The 27046-nt window shown below is 40.3% G+C and overlaps 1 protein-coding gene across 2 annotated transcripts; it reads right to left on the reverse strand.

The window, feature by feature from the left end:
- Positions 1-270: 270 nt before the first annotated feature.
- nectin3b (nectin cell adhesion molecule 3b) lies at positions 271-26977 on the reverse strand. 2 transcript variants are annotated; one of them, XM_044369811.1, is made up of 8 exons: positions 26755-26977; positions 19022-19369; positions 17386-17685; positions 16213-16330; positions 15415-15566; positions 4218-4362; positions 1984-2086; positions 271-1561 (listed from the first exon to the last, which is right to left on the reverse strand). In XM_044369811.1, exons 1-8 carry the CDS (start codon positions 26960-26962, stop codon positions 1388-1390), a joined length of 1548 nt encoding a protein of 515 aa, XP_044225746.1. In that variant the 5' UTR covers positions 26963-26977; the 3' UTR covers positions 271-1387. The 2 variants fall into 2 exon arrangements, with proteins under 2 accessions (XP_044225746.1, XP_044225745.1); XM_044369810.1 differs by lacking the exons at positions 271-1561; positions 1984-2086; positions 4218-4362 and adding an exon at positions 7713-12253.
- Between the last annotated feature and the right edge of the window lie 69 nt (positions 26978-27046).

Below are 27046 nucleotides of genomic sequence, written 5' to 3' on the forward strand. Positions count from 1 at the left end.
AAACCTTCAAGGACTCCTCTTGTTTCCACATGTGGTGACTCAGAGCTTCCACCTCTTAGACTGTTTACTTTAAAAAGCTTATCGGACGCCAGCAGCTATCTGATTTTACACAGCAGTTTTGAAGACTGCTTCCCTCTGTTTCTCTTTCTTTCAGCTTCTTTTGTTTTCACATCTATAAAATTTTGTGTCATTTTTTATGCTTTGGAGTGGGAAACAGATTTTTTAATCCATTGTCACTGTAAGGCCACAGCATCATGTCACTGGTGCAAATATGGCAACAACTTACACTTTAATACATGAATCAGACAAGACAACAGCTCATGACTGTCCAGTCGCTACAGCATACAATTCTCAGGGGGAATACCCCCAAAATGTCAATATGGCACTTAAAACAGTTATTTCTGTTTCTTCATGATCAAAGTCAGGCACAGTTTATTTTACAGCTGTATGAAATCCAGCTCAATAAACTGGGAGTCTGACTGTCGCAGTGTTAACTCCTCGCCACAACCTTTCAGTTAACACTTAACAAATGCATTTTCTACAGTATATATATAAAACACACCAACATCATTCCCTGATTAGTAAAGTAGAAGATTACAACTCTACAAAATTATCCCGACACAAAGGCTACATTTACACATTTACAATTCTGCAGTTTCTGCCACCAGAAAGCGTAGTGTCACAACATTACAGCAGCAAATCACAGAACTGGGACAGAAATACCTTAATTAATCCCTTCATGGTCTGTGTTGCAGTTAGTACATGCGGTCTCAGTGGACCTCAGCAGTTTGGATCTGGTTTGGTCTGGTGATATGAGTGAGGATACAGCATGTCAGATTTATGCTTTGTGGTTCTGATGATAAAAACATGAAAATAGTGTTTGGATTTGGTAGATAACCACAGCCCTTTACTGTTTTCTTTCCACAGCTACTCTGTAGTTGATTAGAGGGCAGATATCTTGAGTTTTGCTCTCTTAATAATCTGTTTTCTCAGTATAATTTGTTTATCCTAAATGATGGCAAACATGAAATACTGATAAATACAGGATATTTGCAAAACAACAAAGAGAAAAAAGAATTGAAGTACAATAATAGTTTGACATTTTGGGAAATAAGCTTATTTGCTTTCTTGCTGAGCAATAGATGAGAAAATTAATACCACATAAGAAAACTAACAAGTATATTCCCCTGAATGTTGAACTATTCCTTTAAGACAAAAAACATTTGTACAATGTCGATTAACATTTGAAAATGGCTTGCATGTTGACGTTGTCCTCCAGTGCTGCCAGCTGTTTCCTCCTCTGGATTGATGGCTCAGTGAATCAGGTGAAGCTGGTGAGCTCGCTGTTGGTCAGAGTGAATGACTACTAGGTGCTCGGTGGACTGTGTCACACATAGTGTTCACGGTGGTTGATGTACACCCGGTCTGTGCCACTCTGATGACAAACCCACTCCAGGCCCGACAGCTGCTGGGTGGGGCTTTGAGTCCCCAGCGGTCCTGGTCTTATTGGGTGTGGATGCTGCCTCTCAGTCCCTTCGTACCTGCGCTCGGCCCTGCGAGTCTGCATGTTGAAAATAACCAAAGACAGTGTGACGTCATTCACATCCAGCTGCTTTTCTTTCATGGCACAAAACACAAAACAGTTTTCTCTTCTCATTGTCGTTTTAATTGAATGTCAGAAAGTCAAGAAATAGGAAAAGTTTTTTCCTTTACGCCTCTGTGTAGGTGAGGCTAAAAAAAAGTAAAGGCTTGAGTTGAGCTGAGAACACAAATTAAAATTTAAACAATCCTACATATTAAATGAGTACAGACATTACCTTTCCTGCTTAATACACACATATAATGACCTCAGATACTTCCTGTCCTGACTCAGCACTAACCAAGTGATAAACTTGTGGTGTAGTACAAGTACTTGATGATTCAGATGAACCAAAATTTACTGACAGGATATTAAATAGGTTATGAGGTGAGGGCGGGGCTCACCTGACACAGCCAGGCCACCTGTGACGCGTGGACACCCAGAGGCACGGCCGGAGCTCTCTCAGAGTAGGGAGGGGGAGGCTTGTGTGTTGGAGGAAGATCAATCCTTCAGAGAATAAGAGAGAGAAATGGCGTTGATTTCAGATTTTAATTTCTCAGAATGGACAGACATTTAGAAGATTTTACATATGAAGGTCAGTTTATTTGTCATGAACACAAAACAGTTGTATAATGTCTTCTGTGGCTGTGGAGGAGGAAGTAATCTCTGTGGAAATAATCCTGATGATGTCATAGTGATGTCATCGGGGTTATTTTGGGTTGGGCTGAGACCCCAAAAGTATATCACAAAACCTGCAATAAAATGAGGGCCTAGAGTTTGAAAGACATTTGTGTTCACCAGGCAGGGAGGATTGAATGAAAGATTACATCAAGTTGCATTGTGGGAAATGTAGGATCCAGCACTTTTTGGAGTTTGAACCCATTCTAGGGAATAAAAGTCTGTGTTTTTCAGCCTCCGCTGCATTGATTTAAACCATTATTTTTTTAATCTGTCTCTTTCATGTCCCCCAGTTTTATGGAAGCACAAGTCTAAAATGCTGGACTATCCCTTTAAGCGCTGGTATTACTGCAATCACACTAATGGCACCATAGCTAAATCAGTGGGGTTTAGGATATTTGACAACGTGGGTTTAAGAGTGATGGACTTTCATACATAACAGTAAATTGGAAGATCTTTTGACAGCTGTTCTAAAAATTCCTGACTATCAGAGTAATTGTCTCATTCATTGAAATCCCCGCCCATTACTATACCGAAACCTAGAGACTGACCTTGGCCATTCATAAAACGATGTCATGACAGACATTGATTTTCTAACACTGTATATCACTCGATGCAGCGCCTCTCTTTCATACTTGAGATGAGAAGCGGTAGGACATTACAGTTAGCGCTCTCAGTGACCTGCTGTCCTACACTCTCATCGGTGTGTGATGAAGGAGAGGGACGAGGCCTGCGTCCAACCCCCTCTGTCATATCCCACTGGGACGCCTCAGCCACGGTCATGCTTAAGATGCTAAGTTTGTCGTGGCACTGACCACAGACCAACACACACCATCCTGTAGTGTCAATGTAGTGATGCAGGGCCAACACCCACAATGCACAAATGTTGAGTGTTTATTCCATCAATTTGTGCTGTTTTCTGCTAGTGATAAGACAATTTACTTGAAGAGGGTGCTATCAATGGAATCACAATGCAAAATTTTACAGAGGTTCATGAGACTGCTTTTATTGGGGACAATAAGAGAAAATTTGAGATGTCAGAGAAGGGTTATCGTAGCTGAGAAAAAGTAAATAAACCAAAATCCTTTAGAGTGGAACAATATTAATCCATGTATGAACATTCTTTGGTCGGGCGTTTCAGCAACTCTTAGCTTTGTTCTCCTCAATTATAAGCTGCAACTTCTATATCCAATCAGCTTCAATTCTCTTTTCATACATCATTGACTTATTTGTGTAATTGGCATGAAATTTGTATTTTGGGAGGATTTAGCAGAGAATTATAGTTATTTTGCTGCTTTCTTTGAGACGTGCTTGAAGCGTATAACTGTGTTTCCCCAGAGCGAGCATCCTCAATGACACACTAATAAGGATGAATGAGGGGATCAACCTGCAACCTTGCAGATATGGCCCACAGGCTCATAATAATGATTTGTATGGAAGGGGTAGTCGGACACATAAAGAACACCTAAATGTTGCTATGCAGACTTTAATGTTAAATAGAAGCAGAATTAATCAAAACAAACCCACAAGGTTTCATCTTTGTGCACTCGAACACTAGTCACAGTTATTTAGGACAGAGACAGACAAGACAAAGAACACACACACACACAAAGCATTTCATGTCAGTCACAGGAATGTGGCAGAGTGTGACCCAGCTCCTTCTGTAAATAATTTAACCTCAAAGTTATTTTTCTTTGCTCTAACATTAACATGAGTGCCGGTGCACTATAGGAACAGACTGAACAAAACAGGACAAGGGCTTGCTGCCAAGACTGCAATTATCTGCCACCCCTCAACCTTGTCCCACAGCCTCCCTGCTCCAGGCCGCGCACTGCTGCAGTATCTCCACAGGAGTAACTCCCTGAACCCACCGACAGGCTTCAGTCAACCTCGCCAGCTATCATGTCATTAATTAACGAGCAGAGCATATTCTGCAGCATGAATTATTTGTCAGACTTACACTTTGTCAGTGGCGGCCACTGATGGGGCCTTGCGAGCAGTGAGGATCACGATGATGAAGACTGCGATGAGAAAGAGAGCGAGGACCGCGCCCATCACAGCTCCGGCCACGGCAATAGAGTTTGACCTCTCCGCCTGAGACTGGTCTGAGAGTGGAGAGAGACTTTTAGAACAAACACATTACAATCAACACAAACAACAGAGATGTCTCACAATTCGAAGTCAGTGAGTGTTTCAGCTGAAGTTTGTTAATTTTGTAGCTGCTTTTTGAGAGGTTGTGTGCATTTCTGAGATTTTAAACCTGCAACATGTTAAGAGTTTTGTTAACTGGAGCACATGTTGTTCTGAAGAGTACAAGCTGCTCTGAGTGTTATCAAGTGTCCTCTCTCCTCAAACTGGTTACTCTGGAGAGGACTGGTGAGCAGGTCCTAACAAGGTTTGAAATGTCCAAAGAAAAAACTATGAACTTTGCTATTATTGTAATCATTTACATATCTGTTGGTTACACATTGAATAGCAACAGATGAGTAAACTACCACCTCATAACACTAACATCGCACTAACTAGATATTCTTGTATAATACAAATATAAATGTTATACCATATACAGTATATATATATACATACACTGTATATGATATGATATGATATATGAAGCTATCATGTATAGCTTCATATTTAACAGCATTAAGACTGATGAGTTGAATCAACACTTCCAACAGTGTTGACAAAAAGCTGTGATCTTCATCAAACTTGTGCTTCTTCCACGGTTGCAGTGTTTGTTTTTTTATGTCCAGGACGATAATATGTATGTTCAGACATGACTAATATATATGAAAGGATAGAGCTGCAGTTTAACTGAGTTCAAGTGGAGGTCCTGCATCTCCAAACTCTATTACTTACTAAACATCCATGTTACATCTTCACCTCCGTCCCTCCATCCCTCCATCTTTATATTGTCCTTTCTTTGTCTTTTGTGTCTGTGGAGTTCAAGATGCTGCTGTAATGTCTGCTGAATTAGCTCAGTTAGACCATATGCTTTCATACGCTCCATGCTGTCCACTGAGGGGATTAGGATTAATTGTGATTAAGATGCATTAAACCCACAGAACAGCAAGCTTTGGCCAATCAGCAGTAATGTGTAAAACTGTGATTGTGTGGCACTGAAGGAACTGGAGGACAAAAGGTGACAGGATAGGAAAAAACAAGGTAAAGTGGTCAATTCCAGTTGATTTAGCTGTTGAGGTGGGGGAAAAAAATCAATAATGTGCTGAGATGAGAATCCTAAATAACAGTTCAATTGTGATGCAGATTGGACAAGCTGAGACTTTTTGAGCTCGCTCCTGAAAGCGATACAGGCACTTCTTCCTCCTTTTTTCCCCTCCCCCTCTACTCCCTTCGTGTCCTCTAACAGTTAATAGCCGTTCGATTACCTTTGATGGCTGCTGAACTATGACAAGAGCCTCTTGAGTTGATCAAAACACCTTTAAAAATGCAGTTCATCAAGCTGCTTGCTCTAATGTCTGATGACAGACATTCACAATGTGACAAGGAATAAAAAAAGCTTTAAACCCAAAATGCATGGAGCATCATGAGGTTTAAAGTATGACTTAATATGTTCATTAAATAAAATTTAGACTACTGAATGGACATCTTATTGTGAATGGAAGTATCAGCTTGGGAAAATGTGTTATCAATAAATCATGCACAGTGTTTCTTTCATGCTTTTAGAAGTCATTTAGCTAAAAATAAGATTTGGGACAATTATATGCATAAATATTTTATGCATGTTGTGTTTTGACTCATTTCTCCTGTTTAAACATTTCTTTGCTTCAAATATCATCCATCCTGGAGGGGCTTGTTTTAGCGGTGGTTCAACCGTCCCTGCTGGGATCTGGCTCCGGTGCAAGGATCTTTCTTTCTCTTGCATGTCTCTCCTACTTCAGCACTTTATCCGACACACATCATCGCTGCAAAGCCAAGAAAAGTGCATCAGCCAGGTCAGCATAGCAGACGGGCTTGTCATGAATTAAACACAACACACTCGGGTGACCTGAAGAGAAGAAGTGAGGGAGCGAGGGATGACAAGACAACAACCCCCGCCCCCCCTTCTCATCCTAAAACCTCAACAGCAGGGTCAAGGGTCACGCTGTTGACCAGACAACAGGCAGCAGATGCTCACTGCATGTGTGTGTGTGTGTGTGTGTGTGTTTAACAGATCGGGTGAGGAAGAGCAGTAGGTGGTCTGTGATTTATCTCTCAGACATCTATTTCAATATTTTCAGCTCACTGATGGTGACAATTTGATCCCACCTAAAGTGGGGAGTCAATATCAAAGTCTCTCTCTCACACAGGCGTCAGCTCTGCATCCCGCTGCCTGAGATATTTGCTCGCTCCTTTGTGTGTTGTGAAAAGTATCCTTGGAAACTGTTGTGTCGCAGGCAAAAAGCAGATCCACTGATCTTCTAACACAAGTGTCTTAAACTAATTTAAGCATTGCTGGCTGACATCATCACCGCTGTGGAGCTTCTTCACTTTTCTAAGCTCCACTGTGTATTCTCAGACGGAGCACGCCCCTCTTCAAGGTCGCAGTGACAACAACTGCTGTGACCATGATGTAGAAGACAGAGAGGTCAAGCTGAAATAAAGACTTTAAACGGAAGTGTGTCTTGAGGACCTCCAAGCTAAACAATGTCAAGGTCACATCAGCGTGATGTGTCCTTACAGCGAGAGGAGCTCTCTGTAGTGCAGCGGGGCGTAATGGGCCGTTTTCAATTCCAGTAGTTAATTCTCTCTCTCTCTCTCTGCACCGCCTCTCACAGCAGCACAGTTAACCTCTCTGCTCCGCGCACCCCACGGCATCCCTTCTCCCTCCGGTTTCTGTGGCCAGGTAGAGCTTGCAGGAAGACAGCCTCCATCAGCAGCTCCAGATGAGCTTGTTGCCATGGGGACAGTCAATGGGCTGGAGAGTGGGGACTTTGGGCCAGACATAAACACTCAGCGTTTAATTTTACCAGCTGGTAGACAGTGGGAGAAAGACACAAGGGGAGGAGGAGAGGAGAGGAGGAAGGGGGGGGGGGGGGGATTCACAAAGGAGCTGTAGGGGAGAGCGAGGGCCTTTCTGTCCTGAAACAAAGCAAACTAGGACTGCTGAAGGGGGCACGGAGAGAGCAGAGGAGATGCTGGATCTCCCCCCCTCAACTATAAAAATACCAGTGGAGAGAAAAAGCTTAAGATTCCCGTTTTAACCATAAAACACAAACGACAATAAATTAACTACATAAATCATTCTTGGATACTAGAGATGAAGATAAGGTGAAGTGAGGAAACATGAATTACATCATGTGCGGCGTCCCACATGCGCGTGCTGGATTTGAGGGGGTGGGGGTGGGCTTATGCAGCATTATGCGTTAGGGAGCTAGAGATGATGTCATTTATAGAAGCACAAAGAGGCTGAGACTGAGCAGCGAGCTCCAAAACCTCCAGAGAAAATAACTCACAGGTGCTAAGGTGCTTTATTGAAATAAAGTATTCTCAAAAAGATTGACAAATGAATGCTCCACTGTTCTCACTGACATAAATATCTTTTTTTTTTTTTTGCCTCCCCCTTTAAGAAACTTACATTTCTTCTGTATATACAAAAACAAACCACAAGGTGCTTTTCATGACAATGTGAGACTGAAGTGAGCCCCTCAGTCCTTTGAACAGTAGTGATTCTACAGAAACCCAAACCCCTGACACGGAGTCTGATGGTTTACTGTGATACTTGTGAAGTAGAGAAGATTCGACTAGATTCATCCAAGCTTTTGTCTTTTTGCGTGTGTTTTAATGCCTCTAGGTTTGCAAGTATACTGCGTCATTAACTGTCATGGTGACATGGGCAGAAAAGTGAATATGGCACTACGGAGTCCTAACACACAGTACTGTATGTAGTGGAAATCAAAACATAAAAAGGCAACAAATAAATCCCACAGAGCAACAGAACAGGTTCTTACACCAATAAGTAAACAATAATAAGAAAACACTTAAATTTCTTCTTCTAGGTATCTAAGGCACTAGTTGTATTTCTCAACCCGGAGTGAAGGACATTTTCTCAAGGTAAAGATATCGATGACTGACCTCTATACAAAATGTCACAGTACAAAAGAACTCCATTAATCCAGGTGCAGGGATGCAAATTGACGAGTCAAGCAAAAATAGTGTATTGATTAGTGGAACTTCTGTCTTAGTGCATAGAGGCAAACATAAGAAGGGGTTAGGCTGCCGTGCTTCCTGTTCTTCTCTGCATATATGTGAAAGTGACCAGAGAGGCAGAACGAACAGGTGGCAGCAGCACACCTCCCGAAAACATTACTTTTAATTCAACAGCCTACAAACTGCCAACTGTGCACTTCCATTCATGTTAGACAGTCCCATTAAAAGGTCAGTTCACCCGAATTAAAAAGAAATATGTTCTCACTTGAAATATGTTCACACTTTGTCGTATCTAGTGGTACAGATAGTTTTGGACTGATTTGCCTCCACTCCAATAAAAAAAACAAACAAAAAAAACATTTTACAGCAATATCTCTTTACAGAAAGTGTCCTGGTTACTTTTGATAATCCGCACTTTAAATGTTTTTTTTTTTATTGGAACTATGTTCTACCAGAGAAATACTTCATATGAAAACTTTTGACAGCATGCTTCTGTAATATTTCAATATTTTGAACCTCACACAGTTCCATTCACCTTCATTTGTATTAGAAATCTGAAATCAGAAATCTGAGATGGAAATCTCAAAACCTGGGCACATAAAACTAAAACCTTTGTACATCACTAGAAGTGAGTGAGAAAATATGTTTTTGTAATGTGGAAATTAACATTAAGGTAATTATTGGAATGATGAGTTTCTGTCTACAAAGATAAATTAGTTTTCCTGTACTGCAGCATTTCACAGTTGAAACATCATGATTTGCAGTATAGGGATCATATTCTCACATTATCAAATCTCACTATGAGAACTGCAGCCTATTCACTGCACAAAATTCACACCTTGACAAATGATTAGTGAGGGTTCATAACAATATAACTAATTCCCATTTTGACAACTGTTACGGTAATATTAAAGTGGCCTAAAGCATCTTTTCATTTCTATTTCAGGCTACAAGACCCTGTATACAACAGTGATACGTTAATAGAAGCTACTAATCAGTTGTTAGCTAGTCTGTAATACTTATGTGAGACACTGTCATCATCATATTTATACATACAAGTTAAACAAATATTTGGCATCTTGAAGCAAATATTGTATAGTGACCAAACTACTAAAGTTGGCATGTATTCACAAACACTAGTGTACATGAAGGAAACTGCTGGATCTCCTCCACGCTATCTGGTAAAGAGGTGCATGTGCCAAAATACTTTATCTTTAAATCCATAATAGTTTTATCCAAGTTTAACTCCTGAACTACTGGGGCTCCTCAGCCCAATGACACTGACTTGTAAAACACATGTTCCTCAGTTCAATCACAGTACTTGGTGCGTCCTGCAACGTTTAAGTGTCTTGACTGATGTGGCTGGTTAACAAATAAATGCAGATTTAATTGTAAATTCACCCTGAAATCCTTGAAAAAATGCACAGAGGGTATTTTTTTTTTATAGCTACTCAAAGTATAATTGCGAGTGAAAGATTTAATGATCAGTGCAACAGAATTATTGTCTGTCCCTTCTGGCAAGTATGCGCTGTGCTGTGGATGAAAAAGTGGATGCTTGGATAACCACAGTACATCTATCACAAAAAACCCTGATTTGTCTACGTCCTGTACATTTTATTGTTGTACTGGTAGTAATAATGAATGCTTAATTTGAAAAGAACGGGTGATCATGATTAGAGCTTGAAGTTGTGTATATGGATAACCGACAATAAGCCTATTAATGCGTCAGATTGTAATTGTGACACAGTCACGTTGTCTAGTTTCTACAGATTACTTGAGTAGTGAAATTAGACCATCGGTGGTTATTTGTGGTGGAGTGTAATGCCTGCAGTTTTGAATGATTTCTTTGTGTAACATAATACTAGGAGGCCAGCGTATGGTGGCTGCCATACTGTAGCCTGCTTTAAACAATGCCCCTGCTGACAGCACTCTTGAATTTCCAAGAGCCCTGGTTTGGTGCCAGAGTGCAAATTTTCTCAAACACATCCATTATCATTGTGTAGAAAAACACAGGAGACTGTATGTGGCTAACTGAAGAGGACAACTAACCAGAAACACAAAGTTAAATAGAAGTAATAATATTCCAACCTTTTTAAACTTGCACTGGATGACATGATTTTGTAGCAAATGTGCATATCACATCTTCACTATATGTCAGTGAATATGTGATATGCACAGTGAACTGAGCCTCATTCATGCAGGCCTCCCTGCTCGCCCTCCCTCCCCCCGTCCCTTCCCCCGTCCCTCCCTCCTGGGATAACACAAGCAGAGAACGTACAGTAGATATGCTCTTAAGGTTCCCACTCTAGGCCATCATTTTTCAAGGACACTGCTCAGACATCAGTGGTCAAGTCCTCAAACTCCCAAGTCTCCCATCATGGTAATTTACATAAACTGTAGACATTTTAGTGAAAAACAAATGGTCTAATAATGTGGTCGTCCATTAAAGTTTCGCATTCGGCAGTGCAATTCATTTTATGACCATGAATCAGTGTGGAGAGGTCATCAATCACGGAGGGATCCTGATTTCTCAGGGAGACAAATCCTTTTTTTAAATTAGCCTTTACGCCTTTGCTGTCTTACTGAGTTTGGGGAAAAGGACCTGTGACCATCTGAATTGCATGGATTCATTTTCATTCCATTCTTGAATATCAGCCAACACTATTCAGTGGTCACAGGCCTTTTAAACAAATCAGTGTAATCAGTATCAACATATACAATTGAGCATCACATAGCCAAAGAAGGCTGATTTTGTATAAATAAACAATGACTTTCCTCTAAGACAACCACATGATCTTTAAGCCCCCAGGGCTTCTTTAACTGACATACATTAGTAATTCTAAATAAATTGGCAGTCCATGTAGTAAGGCAGAGACAGCGCATACATCATGACCTTTAGTTAGTCTCTACACACACAAACTCGTAACACGCCCACTTCTGCAGGCGTGTAGAAGTTGACTGTCAAAGTGGCCGTGCAGTCCACAGTCGCTCCATATCGAGAACAGACACATATCTCAAGTGTCAACCAGGGCGCTTGAACAAAACGAGGGAACTACAGAACTGAGATTAGTAGAAGTGTGCGTACAGAAGAGAAATAATGTGTTCCTAAATTTAATAAATGAAACCCTTGAATTTCCGTCGTGTTTCTGCTCCTGCGGGACCAGGTAGCTCGTCAAACGTACCACTCCCTACGAGAGATGACCGAGCCGTCTGTGTGAGAGACGTAATCGCCCTCGGGCCCGCTATCGTAGCAGTCGTCTGACATGTAGGGGGAGCCATTTTCCAGTGGCTTGGGTGAATGAGGGTATCTGGCACATCTGGCCTGCCGTGGACTAGAATACTGTGTGTGTTCGTGGTGGTGATTCTGCTGATTGATGTGGTGACTGCTCTCCCTCATTGCCCTAGTGTAGCCGTTAGAGGGATATTCCTCTCCGTTATAGTTGCTATGGTGACGACGGTCACGCTCTTGTTTGAGCTCCCGGTCGCCCCACTCCTCTCGGTCGTGGTCTTGATGGTAGGAGCTGCCGCGACCTTTGGTTGGGTGGAGCTCGTGATGCGCGGGGGCTTTCTGGAGGTCATTGGGGCCCAGGTACTGCTTGGTGTAGTAGTTCCCGTGGAAGGTCTGCTGTTTCCGGAGGTAACACACACCAACCAGACACAGCAGCAGAAGCAGGAACAAGGCCCCGCCCACGGCCCCACCCACTATGGAACCCAGATTACTCTCAGGTAGGGCTTCAAGGGTGGGGGAGCTGAGAAGGACATGGCGCTTATCATCCACTAAGGTGGAGGAGGCAGAACCAGTTAGGACAGGAGCAGTAATGGTGGAAGGCATGGTGGGAGGATCTAATGGAGGGAAGGAGGGTGAGAGGGGAGCAGAGGGTGGAAGGGAGAGATGAACAGACAGAAAAGCAGAGAATGTCAATGCCAACTACATCAGCATTTTACTAAGTAGGGACAGGCTGACAAAAACATCAACTAAACTACTGCACATACTAAACTACAGAGTACTGTACATGCTCACAGCAGCCTCAGGTTTGCAATGTCAATTGTGAGTGCATTACTAAACAGTAAGTGAGTTAAACATCAACATTTTAGGATTAGGTATAAAGGGCTGACATAATAGATATATTAGATGATGGCAGAATGAGAGGGTTTGTCACAAGGGGTCTAAACAGTGCTTCCATTAAAATAAAGAGCACCATATTTCACCACTTTCCTGGCAAGGTTCTCAAACTGTCGTTATAACATTGTAGTTTCTCATTTTTCTCCCAAGATTAAAGCCATGTGACAGTAATTACAGATCTGAAATGTCCCCTTTGAATTGTACACACACAAAAATACATTTTAAAAATCAATTTTTTTGTATTCTTTTACTTTGGTCAAAGCAGGCTGTTATTTGTTCAATAATTTGACAAATAACATCTAAATCTAAATAAAATCTTTTAAAAAAAGGTAAAGGTAAACGTCTTTGCAAACCTTTTATGGACTATTCTTCTGCATTTGTGATTCTTGCTAACAAAATCTTAGTAAAGTACAGTTTCAGGTACTGATTTTATTGTCACTTTTCTTAATTTGACATTAATACACATAAGAAAGAGCAAACCAAAAGGTTACTGAACAGAGCATATTGTACACAGGCGATAAAACTACAACTAGAGTGAATGGATTTGGGCGCAACTACAACAGGAAAGTAAGATGGAGGATATAACACAAATCATTCTTGAATTGAAATTCTGCCAGAGTACTTTGCACCTGGATATCTAATCATTAACACTTTCAAGTACTTAAATCAACAGAGTCACTTGTAACCAAGGTGACATATGCCAATGTGTCTATAAAGACCTGAACACACAGGAAAAGTTTCCTTTCAAACTTGTCACAATTGCTCAACCAGGTCTTGTCACCAGGTCGCTAACAGCTCTCAGAAGCTGTGTGTTGGCTGTTGACTTCTCCAGTAGTCTCATGACTTTGCAGTTGAAAGCTCGTTTTCCTGAGGCTGCAAACAGCTCTCAGCTGGCTTTGTTGGGGAAGTCACTTGGTTACGGGTACACAACACTAGTTTCTTGATCATTTCCAACTGGTATTTTAGTTTAGAAGAGGTTTCCCTTGGTGGCATGTCTTATTTTAGATTACTGGCTCAGACGCTGACTTTGCCTGAGAATTAGTTTTATGTTAATTCAGTTTAATAAAGTGTTTTTTTACACAAGGTGTGTAATAAATGTCTTGCTTTGTTGATAGAGAAGATTCTGGCTGTGTAACTATCTCCATTAAACACTGATTTCTACAACTGCCAAAGTAAATAATCCAAATTTAAATCACAGAACTAACTGTTGGGGACTGAAACCCCATATCCAAGAGTTTCTCAATCTTGTGGTCAGGATCCTCAGTGGGGTCTTTATATGCTGATGGAGTCAACGGATAATAAGACTGACATATTGATATGGGTTTGTCATATTTGTACAAATAAAAAAGAAAATGGATTAAAATATATCAGCATCAGTCATCTGGTGAATCAAAACTCCGTAATACCATTCAGCACTACAGTTGTTATTACATTGATGCTGCCTTTGTGTAACTTGTTGCAGTTTTTTTGTTGTTGACTCAAAGAGAAGTTGATTCAACTACACTGACATTTTGTATTTTTTAGGCTGAACACAGCCTATAGCCTGAAAAGTATTTGCAAATGTTGAAAAATAATGTCAAGTCATAGTATTTTTTATTACATGTATTAAGCACATATGAGACTTACTGAGGTGACTCATTGATGGGACACATAATGATATCAGGTTTTGTGACTAGAGTAAGTTTGGGGATGCCAATTTTAATAACCAGATTATTTTGTACTGTATGCTTAAATTGCATGAGAATATGTTTTACGCCCTATTTTGAAAGTACAATTATGCATTGCCACTATTTCACTATGTCACTATTAGAACACCAACCTTAAAATGAACTGGATCAGGGGTGATGCCCACAAAACAGAAAAGCCAAAAGCCATGATCAGAAGGAACTAAAGTAATGGAAAGCATCTGAGTCTAAAGGCTATAATAGTGCTGCAAAATTGCTCTGCCACTTTAACCTCCGTGCCAGGCCAGATGTGAGGAAAATATTCACATCTGAGAGAAGAGAAACATGAACCCCAAGGTTTGTAATCTCTAAGTATATGAATTGTACAACTTCATGCAGAGGCAGCGAACACACCCACAGCAAAGCACACACACACACACACACAGCGGAAGGTACGCTAACATGTGTAAGCTTGCGCACAACTGTACAGATCCTCTCAAAGGAAAATGAAATATGGATAATAAATAATAAATAGGAGTTGAAAAGAACTAGTTAATGTTTTATAAATCTGGGACATCATCTACAGTCAGGCTGCAGGCTTTTGCCTCTTACTGCATGACACATGCAGAAGTAAAAGAAAGAGGAGAAGCGAGAGAGACGTAAAAGAAAATCACATCATAATCAGAACTTCATTCAGGAAGACAGTTTCCATAGAGAAGACAGATTTGGCGAAAACAGAGGAACATGCTCATCATATACAACAGAGGGACATGACATACTTTAATGCCAAGCTAAGAGAGGACACAGCAGAGGCAGTGCACTGTGGTCTGAAGAGCCCTTAAACATTTGCAGATGTGTTTGGCCCAGGAACTCCCTCTTCAGAACATCTGGAGACCTAATGTTAATCAAGGCTAATCGACATGCAATAAAACTAGATCTAAAAGGTCAAATATTATCAGTGTCAAAACATAGAACCGTTCACTTAAAACATAGACAGACCCTGAGATTGAAAAGAACTGAAGAGAAAAATGGGTGACTGCTTGATAGACTGTCAGTACGTACAGAACGGGCAAGAGTGATACAGTGTCACATTTCAGCTTGAAGGACAATGTCACAGGCAGCGATACCCTCTATGACGTGCGTGCATGCACAATGCTTCCTAAGGGAAGAGAAGGCAATAGGAGTCAGCTGTGTTCTGGTGTGTATACTCCGCTCACCTTGTATGAGAATGCGCACATCCCGACTGCGGAGGTTGATGTCATTGGCAACCTCACACCTGTAAACTCCAGAGTCATTCCGCTGGAGGGGACGCAGGAAGAGCAAAGTGCTGTTCATCATTTCCACTCCTTGTGGCATTTCACTGTCCAATCTGGGAACCCAAGAGACAAAAACTTTTAGACAAACCCACGGCTAAATGCAGATGATGTAAACATGAACATTTGGAGGAAGGTTTTTTTTTCTGAATGTTTAAAAAAATAATACTGTGAAAAACGACGTGAAGGTTTTGTGTGAGTAAATATTTGAAAGTAGAGCAAAGCAAACATCACTCTTCAGTTGCTAATCTTCTCTTCAGCTTTCAGCAGCCTGTAAAAACTTTGCAGTGCCTGATTTGTGAAATTGACCACACTACAGCTCTTTAGTGCCAGAACTGTGCTTCAATTTTTTTTTTTTCCACGTGAACACACAACAGAAGATGCTGTCTGTTGCGTGTGTGCTGCTCAGGACGGACTGACCGTGCTGACTTGTGCATTGAAATCACACTGACGCTCTACATTACTTTTAAATTAAAATCCCTGCAGGTTAAATGCGCATTTTTGATGTACTGAACAGACTCTCCTCAAGCTACAATGAAGTGTTTTGGGACAGAGCCTTAACTGAAGGGAAGACAGTTAATCTTACTTAAATACTCTTGGGAACAAATCACCATTGCTGTTTCAGCTTTTGGCCTGTTTGTTTTGTCAGTTTTAACTCATGAGAGAAACGTCTTACACACACAGTTATACAGATAAACACACCTGATCCATCTGAAGTGATGAGCTGGCGGATTTGCGTTGGCTTTGCACGTCATTTGAACGTTTTCCCGGCCCACGTACCAGTCTCCATCATACCCCACAACTGAAATATCAGGAGCAACTACAGAGAGAGAAGAAAAAAAAAAAAAACAAGCAAAAAAAAATCAAATTACAACCTTAGAAAACAGTCTTCAATTGCACTGAACAACTCTGTTTAACAGCTTTCCTGTATAACAAGGTCATAATCTCACATGGAAACTACGCTTTATATCAGCATACATGTAAGATGACCGTTTTTGCCTAGCTTGTGTGCAGCATTATATGGAGACCAAGGTCGGTTACAGCCTAGAGAAATGAGCCGGTGTCCTCAAAATATGCACTTAGGTGTTTTGTAATCTATACAATAAAAAGATAATACAGCTTACGGGGCACGTTCATGATTGCATGTTATGATGGTTTGCACAATTTCAAAAGCAGATCATCAACATTATTCCCCTTCTGTGGGCCCAATATTCTTCATTGCCAAGTAACTATCACATGGTTTTTAACAGCCGTCTACAACTCCTCTGTTAGTTGGCATTTGTTTTACAGACACCTACTTATATTACAGAGTTCAGGGTATTGTCCTGTAGCAAAATGTTTGTTATACTTATTGCAGGAAACTGTCAGTTTTGTTTTTTCACTGTGCCATACACTCAATGAGAATAAAAATACTTTGTATTGCCAGCTGTCACCAAATGCTAAGTAGAACCAAAATTAAATGCAAAGAAACAAGATTTTTCAAGGAGGTCATTTTACCTCTTTTCACCGGTCTACTTGCAGATGGTATGCAGAGACCCATTTGTGCCCCACAAAGTACGAATATATGCTCTAACATCTATGGGGACTCAGACAGAACATTTTCCCTTCTGACAGTTTAGGGGCAAATACAAAAATGTACTGACATAGAAAAACCTAAAGAAATAAAAACTTTGTAAAAAAAATAAGAAAAACACCAAGGACAGCCTTTCTTAAACCATAATTAATACCTGTAACGACTTCATCTGTCAATTCATCTCCTTCTAAAATGAATTGTTGTTGTTGAAGTGCTTCAAATAAATCAAATGTCAACACTGACAAGGCCAAGCATCATCAACTGACTGCTTTTGGAAATTAAATAACATAACAGAAACCCACACTGCACATTGAGCTGGTAGGGGATCCTGAAGTCATTCTGCAGAGCCGGGTGGCGGACAACACAGGTAAGTGTGTGGCCCTGGACGTGGCGTGTGGGCTGCCAGAGGTAGCGCACTTGTGTGCTTGTGGTGCCGTTGACGTCATCAAATAGTTGCACTTCTGACTGGCCGAAAAGGTTGGATTCCCAGGACACCTCAGCGGGAGGCCGGGCCCGCTCAGCGATACAGGTGGCCACCACAGTTTCATTGCCACCATCAATCAGGGCAGTCGATCCTGCAGATACGTAGACCTTCGGCTCCACTTTGATTCAGAGAGCAGAGCAAAGATAAGAAAGGAGAAAGAAAAGAGTTGCCACATTATAATGTTAAATTGTAAGTTTATTTCACTGAGTTAATTACAGTGTTTGAAAGTCTCAAATACATTTCAGTTTATCAATACCAGTTTTGCATTCTCTCTACTTATGTCATTCCACTCCCAGTCCAACCCATTATTAGCAGCTCTAGCCAGCCCTGTGATCTGTTCTGTGAAAATGGATTGAGAGAAAACACACACACACAGACACACACACACACACACACACACACACACTGTGTTCGTGTGCCAGCACTGACAACCTGTGATCCAAATGAAAAGGGTAATCCTTCAGCAAAATTCAAAACACAGGATTAGAAACTGCTATTGCTCCAAAATTGAGCAGACTAATACTTGACGATAGCAAAAGCCCTGATGACTTGAAAGTGTACAGTGTGTTCATGCAGAGGGTGGACACAATATAAAGAACACCTGAGCAGTACAATCTAATCCAAGCTTCAGAAGGGCATACTTTCAAAGCCACCACACCGAGGAGGTCAAGCTATACTTCAAACACATTAGAGACTCGGGGCTGGACAACAATCCATTATTACTGTTTATTGACTTTCGATTGTAACGTTATCATGATGATATGATACGGTGTTATCCTTGAACAAAATGAGTAAATCCATAAAGGTTGCAATGAAAAACCATCAAAATGAGTTATTGAAGTTTTTGTTTTACATGTGTTGATGTAATGCAAACCAGTGGAACAACAGTACCGGAAATTGCACTGAATATCAAGTTGCTAATTTTGTGAGAGACTTGGTAAACATTTGTTGTTATCTTGATATATCATTATCAAAAAAAATATTCATATTAATGCCGTGATATTGATTTTAACCACATCATCGAGCCCTCTTTTATTCAGCAAACACTCAACAATCTGGCAGCTAATAACAACCACTATCTGATCCAGACTTGCTGGAATCCTTTTACAATAATAAAATGGATTGTGGTGACAGCTTGACGTTAGGGTTGCAACTTATGATTATTTCTATTAATAGTTAATCATTTGGTCTATGAATAGTGAAAAATCCCCATAACAATTTGCTTGTTTTATCCTACCAACAATCTGAAACTCAAAAATATTCAATTTACTATCATAGAAAACAAAAAAATCCAGAAAATACTCACATTTGACATACATTTTGATAAATATTCATATTTTTGGCATATTTCTGACAATCATCTAATCAGTGAATTGGTAATTGTTTCAGCTGACATTACCTACGGGAACCCACAGCACAACGAAACACGTGTTCACGTAAACATACATACTTACCGAGTACAGTGACGGTAGTGGAGGCTTGAGTGTTTCCCAGTGGAAATGTAGCAACCTTACAGGTATATATCCCGACGTCAGCAAAGCCCACGTTCTCCAGGACGATGGTGGCATCGTGAGAGGAGGGTGAACGAAAATATAAGCGATTGCTAAACTCCGGCGGGATGGAAATGCCGAACTGTGGGTTGTAGACAGCCACGGTGACGGAGCCTGAAGGCAGACGGCGCTCCCAGGAACTCTGAGTGAGTGTAAGGTTTGTGCCCACCTCCACCCTGCACTCCAGTGTCATATTCTTCCCCAACACAGCACTCACCCTCTGGGGCACGACCACCTGACTGCCCCACATACCTGCAAAGGAGACACAGAAACAATCATACTCATGAGCCACCAGGTTTGGATAATTTACCATCATTAATCAAAACTCTTGGAATAAAAAGCACTTACACTGCACCTTTGATCGTTAAAACATCCTATATTATACATATTATGTCCACTTTTTTGAGGCATAGTCTTTTTTGCCTAATTTGTGGTGCAATTGTTATTTTAAAAGAACTCGCTTGTGAATGTTAACAGCGTTACTCATCTTGAGACCTTTGAGAAATTGAAAATCTAGATAATTGATAGTCTTTTTGTTAAATATTGAGCAGTAGAGTAGCAATTTTATCCTGGATAATGGAAAAGGTTATGAAAATAAAACCATTATTTCCAAGTAAATAAAATTCAGTTCATGCTGATATTAGAGCTGAAAAAATTAGTCAATTAATTGATTAGTCAATCCCCAGAAAATTATGTGCAAACATTTTTATAATCAAGTCATTGTTTTGGTTGTTTAATCAAGCAAAAAATAGGAGGAACCTGAGTGAAATAGAAATTATAAACACTGCTTGGTTCAGGCTTCTCAAATGTGCACCTGTTTGTTGTGTCTTCAACAATAAAAAAATGTGAAGATTTGCTGCTTTTCTTTTGTTTCACTGAACAGACTCAACTAAATCTCAAGATGTTACTTTGGGCTCTCAGAACTTGTATTGGCCATTTTCATAGACTCAATGATTAATTGAGTAATTAAAAAAATAATTGAAAGATTTACTGATAACAAACATTGTTAGTTACAGCCGTGTTGATATGGCAGACAATGTTGCTGTCTGACAAGACGTATATTGCTTTATTCTACTCACTACACAGAGATTATGCAGAATATTACATTTCCAATTAATACTGTCAGATGGGATTATCAGAACGGACGAGTCGTCAATCTAATACTGGGTGACAAATTAAGAATACCATGAGAGCATCAGGGAGTAAAGAATATTTCTGGTGTTACCTCTGACCTAAATTGTTGAAAACAATTTCATATCTGTACAAGTTCAGTACCATGTGACATCTGTGGGGATCAGACTAGAATCAGAGCTTGATACCACCACAGCAGGCGCTCAGCTTTTCAACAAATAATACACAGCTGACTGTGTGACGGAGTATTCAATTGATGAATTTGTTTCATCTCTAAAGCTTTCCTCCTCCTGACCCGAATTCAGGAGTTAAAAGCAGGCTGTGTGTACGTCCTTTGTCCAAATATAACTAACCCATGCTCTGTCTGTCACCTGCACTTGTCAGAAATGTGGCACCTTTCAAAAGCGGAGAGCTCAACATCTTATTGAGGAAAGTCAAAGAGATATGAAGAGAGAACAGGCCAGGCAGGGAAAAAAAAAAAAAAAAAAAGAGTGGATGAGATATGCTAACACAAAGATGACATCATCGCTGAGAGAAGAAAAAGAAGGCTGAGAGTGAGAAAAAGGCGAACGCAAAGTCACGTATGAAACGCAAATGAGAGGAAACGTATCACCAGGATCCTGGTAAACAAACAAAAAAGAATTATATTACAATTTCATAAAAGAAATTATAACACTGCTAGACTGCCAAAGCCTTCAACCAGATCACTAATTGCAACAAGCTGCGAGCAGGAAGACATCATCATAAATCAAAACCTGCTGTGCTGCTTGGCAACTGACTCCAAATATTGTATTGTTGTTTTGCCAACAACAGCTCTGATTCCGGCCAAAAGTCCATGTCCTCAAATATTAGTACTGTAGAAAGAAATTTCCCTCCCTTCAAGTATGAAGTACAAATGTCTTTTATTCTTTTTTTAGTTTTTATTCCATTTGAATAAAGTCTGAATTTATGAGAACACAGTACTTATTTGACATTATTGTGCTTCAGGTTTGCACTGTTATAAGGTTAAAAGGTTAATTACAATTTTAGTTAATAAATGCTTCTGGATAATTACTAAAAATTTGTGTGACAGCTAAACCAATTATAGCAATGATAATTGTATCTGATTTGAGAATAAATATTGTGTTTTTTAATCCACTTGAGAAATTTAATGATTGACACTTCTAACCTTTTAACACTTTTTTGTAAGTTGGCCCAGTTTAGGCTGTAAATAAAGATCTAAAGAATAAACCAAATGTTTAATTGTTCATATTAAATCATGATAACTTTTTTTAACATATTTTTTGCAGAGTAGGATCATGAGTCATCGTCTTGCTCATACAGACACAGGACAGGCAGATGTTCAGCTGTGGAAGCACAATTTCTGAATGTATAGAAATAACAAATTGACAAAAAACCCCAAAAACCTCCACTCACTGCTAAGGCCACTACAGTACACTCAGCTCATCTACAATGCAGGAGAAATTGCTATACAGATACAAACAAATGAAAACTTGTTTAATACAAAGACACTGAAGAGAAAAACTGGATGCTGATTATTTGTGGAATCCTACATCATTAAATATGAATTCAACAATCTAGGTTAAAAAACAAAAAAACATTGTAAATTCTATAACATCTGATTCTGCTGGCCAACAGTATTCAGACTCTTACATTCTTTAAAGGCTTTGTTCACACAAATTACATTTTAATGTCAAGTATTACTGGGAGTTCATCACTGCTGTTACATTGCTTGCAGAGTTGTGGCAGCTGCCATCAAGGACACATTGTGGTGGCTTTTAACCAACAGATGATCAGTTCAGGACTCAGTGGTGTAGTAAAAATCCTAGACAGATATGACGGGTGGTTTGAATGAGCCACCAGTCGCCCAGCTGTGATAAAAGATATGGAAGCTTACCTTCCTGGAGAATACCCCCACATCCAATGAATTACACTACACACACTTCACAACTTCCTCCGAGGAGGAGTGAAGCTGTTCTGAACGTAGCCCCAAGCTAATGTTTGCATTTGGTTCAGTTGCTGAAGTTAATTAGTAAGTCACCCAAACAGAGAATCCTCCATACAAGGGACTCAGTCAGGTGATCAAGTACAAAGGCGGAGAGCTGACAACACATTTAAATAAACTGTTGCTTAATTGCACATTGACAGTTAATGTCAACACAAATGCACCCATTAAAAATGTGTATATATAACATTTTTGTGGAAACGCATAGTGAGATATTCATTATTTCCGAATGAATGCATAATATTTGTCCTTCTACTTAACGTTACATCGTACAAAACGTACAAAAACGTAAGTGGTTTCTATAAAAATGGAAAACTGCCACACCTGAATGCAGATGGCCACTACTGTACCATAAACTGTAATTGAGCCTCTTCCTCGGTAGAAAACTGATCTTACGACCTGCTGTATTTGTCAGGGACAACGATATGGCTCGATAGTAAGAATACCAGCATGGTAAGAGGAGAGAAAGCAGTATTTCTCCTGCACTGAATATGTAATGGAAGAGGTATAGCGACTGTATTAAATTTTTATTGGTGACATGACGACAACCTTACATAAGCGTGCCCTCGTTTTCTCCTACTCGGAATAAAGAAGTGATGAAAATAAGGGCAAAGTCTATCTGATCTTATATGCAGCCTATCTTGACATAGCAATAAGCCTTTCTTCTCTCTTCTTCTTGTGCTTTCAGAGACAAAGAAAATAAACTGCTTCAAGTTCTTGCAATCCTTGTATCCTCAAAGAGAGCAGCTACTGTAGGCACTTTCAGTTTGGTTTGCAAATGCAACACAATGTGTCTCATTCACACACAGAAGAAAACAGATTATAGATACCCTGGCATCAAGGACACATTGCACCCTGGGGACACTCTGCTGCTCGTTCTCACTTTAGTCAATATTACCTTCACTTGCACCACTTATGTGGCAGCAAGTGTATTAATATGTGTGTCTTGCCAGAGGGCAGCATGTCTCGTTAAAAGTGGAAATCAGAACATAAATGGTGATGGTGTTAGGATGGAAGTGGCAGAGCCAGCTGTGCAGAGTGAGACAAAGAACAACTGAATGGTCGCCTGACAGTCTGGTCTTATCCGATTCTCTTTAATTCAACTTTTTGTACTTAAATGATGCACATACACATTTTTACAATGGCTTGATTCTCTCAAGCTGTCCATCAATGGTGCATCTCATTAGGACCTGTTTGTTTGAGTTCTGTTGCGAGAAAAACTCTCAGCTAACTTGTCATTGTATTCATTATAAGTATGTGCACACATAATGGTACAATGTGTTGGAGCACTACTGGCGCTGCCTGTGCAGGAATGTTTTGCTGAATGGGTATATTTTATTTGTGTCTCATAATCTACAGCACAAAGACTCTCGTGTACAGGGGGTGATGCGATACGCATTTATAGCCGACTGCAGAGGGCAGTAATGCACAAGTGTAGAAACCTTAATCGTGTCTACTACATGAAAAGGGCCAGATCAGCTATATGATGTCTCTTAGTGATACACAATTTCACAAATCATTTAAAAAGCTAGAAGGTAAAGGCCGTTCTCACCAACCCCTATGAAAAACGACTGCAAATAGATGCTAATGTTGCTCCATGTCTGAATGGATGTGTGAGCAAGCAACCGTTTGCTAACCGGCTAACCATAACAACGTTACGCCTCCATCTGTGTGAACACAGGATGCGTTCAGGCACAGTATTGAGTGCAGGTAACTAGTGTTTTGGCAGCTCTCAGAGTCAAATACACAATCACTATAGTTACATGAGTGAAATGGAAGAAAATAGATTTGAAGTGTAAAAATACACTTTGGGTCGCAGTTACAAGAATATAGCGCGATGAAACCTGACCTGTTACATGGCCTGTGTTAACAGCTGGATTGATTAAAATAGGAACGTATCTGTTCCGTCAAACACGTGTGAGATGGACAACTGAAAAACACAGCTGAAACGTTTTCTGTGTAGACAGTGTTAGAAGCTGGAGATATGGTGTGGCTTTGTATCTGTATTGTCAGCTCGTTTTGGTGTTTTCCTGCCTCTTAGTGGCCAGACATGTGATTAATGAAGTATTAATGAAACAAGAATGTGTTTGGTTGAGAAACAGTGTTTGTTCCCCTTTAAGGACTGGACATTATGAGGTGAGAGGGTGTGTGCATCTATTTTGCATTCAACAAAGGCACAAGGTCAAACCCCTTATTGAAATGTACAGCAGACTTAAACTGAAGCTGGACAAATGGGCACCTGTCTCTGCTCCTTAACCTGAACTCTGAAGGAAGTAAACAGTCTGTTTAGGGACTGACTTAAGGATCCGGGTGTTAACATGACAGATCACGCAGAACATTACATTTTGCTGCACAATTCATAATCTGGCTTCTGTCTCAAGTCAAGTCTTTAACAAGAGAGCTTCAGATGCTTCTCTGGGTTCAGTCTAGTGCTGCAACTAATGATTATTTTCATTCTTGATTAATAAAGAAAATAACTGGCAGATTAATTGATTCATTGTTTTTAAGTCTGCAACAATTAGCCAACAATTTTAATAAACTACTAATCATTGAGTCATTTTTGATTAAAAATACCCAATTTCTTTGGTTCCAGCTTCTTAAATGTTAATATTTTCTGGTTTCTTTAGTTTTATATCATAGTAAACTGTTTATCTTCAGGTTGTGGACTGTTGGTTTGGACAAAACAAGACATTTTAGGTTGTTTCTTGGGCTTTGGGAAACAGTGACAGACATTTTTCACCATTTTAGATCAAACAACTAATTGAGAAAGTAATCTGAAGATTAATCGTTAGTTGCAGACCTAATCATTTTGTTTATTTTTATTTAATATTTTTGGTTGTATTTTATGCCTTTATTATAGCGACAGTGACGACAGTCAAGAAGAAATGAAGGGGAGAGAGATGGGGTGGTGATATACAACAAAGGTCTGCTGTCAGAATCGAACCACAGACGTTATGTGGCATGTGTCTTAACCAGTAGGCTACCAGGGTGCGCCAGACCTGATCACTTTGTCTATAAAATATCATAAAACTGTGAAAAATACTTATAATTTCTTAGAGCCCATAGTGACTTCTTGAAATGTATTGTCTGATCAAACATCCAAAGAATCCAAAAAACTAAAATGATTATTTGATAATCAAAATAGTTGCAGATTAATTTTCTGTCAATCGACTAATTGATTAATTGACTAGTTGTTGCAGCTCTAGTTCAGTCCTAGTGCAGTGGCCCAGAGCTCCTCTTCTCTGAACACTGTACAGCTTTGTGAGCACTCGTCTACTTCTGTGAAGAGGCTCAAGTGCAAGACGGCCTCTCCAACATGAAATAGTGCTATCATGTATAAGTAAGTATCATGGTATTTGCAATATAATCAGTCAAGCGTGCTCTTCCTACCTTCAGATATGGTAAGACAAACAGTGTGGAGGAGAAACTGAAATATTATGGTCATTGGTTCACTCATTGGTCAGCAAGGCTACACCTAGCTGCAAAGACAGGACAGTAAACTATTGATTGACCCTACCAGAGCACAGCAGAGGTTTAGTTCAGGGAGTCTTTAGCCTGGTTTCATGCACATGTCACACTTGATAAAAGCTTTTTATTATCAAACACGTTTCTTAATTATTAATCCCAATTATTGACGTCTCACTTTGTTCTTTTCTGTAGACGGGAAGGGAGTTTGTCTAGAAAAGCTGCCTGTGAGCAACACATCTTATCACATATTGCAATATTCAGCCATGCACGTTCACTGGTTCATTTTAAACACAATGTGCTAACTTGAGAATAGATATGAAGACAGTTTCCATACAGAGTTGGAGATAAACTGTAATATCCTTGCTTTTTCAGTTTTGAGTTTTTAATACAGTGGCACTTCAGCACTGGGAACAAAGTTGCCATGTTTTAGGGTGGAGTTAGTAAATTGCCCACCCCTTAATTAAACCATAATGAGTTCAGGCTCCACTGCAGGCACATGGTAGCTGACCCTCATCCTGACCTGGGAGGCTCTGGTATTCAGCATTATCTTGTCTGACAACAGAAATCCAAGTTTCTCAAACAGTTTTGCAAAAGCAGCTGGCGTGGCACATTCAGCACCATGTTACATTAATAGAAAATGTTTCTGGAGCTAATATGGCTGCCACTGAATCTGCAGTGACCCGAGTGTATATACAGCTGGATATCCCTGCCTCTGCTCCTCGCCGGTTTCTATGGAGGGTTTCTATGGCAGCCTCGGGTCGCACCATCACCCGCGGTGGTGGCGGCGGCGGCGCTGGCTGGCTGGCTGGCAACCACTCCGAGGCATTGAAGTCAACTTGTAACCAAGTTTCCTTTGGTGTTTTAAATGACACCTGCTCAACTTGCCAAGAACTTGCTACTTCAAATAACCCCCACTTTAAAGCCCGCGGTGGTAGCTAGTTGTGCTGAGACAGTCGGCTCCATCACAAAACTTCTGTGTAACGGTTGTGGAGCGGATAAAAAAAAACTACCATACAAAATATTCCCGACTCACCTGTAATATTGCACAAAAAAAGGTGAAGTAACGCGACCTTGCCGTGCTGTCCGAGGTAACTCCGATGAGAAGACGGTAACATTTTCACAAACAATGCAATCTCTTGCAACAGGACACAAAAGCGTAGGCTGCATGCCACTTTGACGGTATGTGCTGAACAGAAGAAGCTCCTCAGCAACAACTCCGGACTGCTTTTGGACTGTACCATCTACACAGCACAGAGCGGGGACACCGCGAGCTCACCTGATAATGGAAGTAAACGGTCATCTGTCGAGGTTTTACAGCAACACCC

The sequence above is a fragment of the Thunnus albacares genome, chromosome 13 (genome assembly GCF_914725855.1).
Source record: "Thunnus albacares chromosome 13, fThuAlb1.1, whole genome shotgun sequence".
Lineage (NCBI taxonomy): Eukaryota > Metazoa > Chordata > Actinopteri > Scombriformes > Scombridae > Thunnus > Thunnus albacares.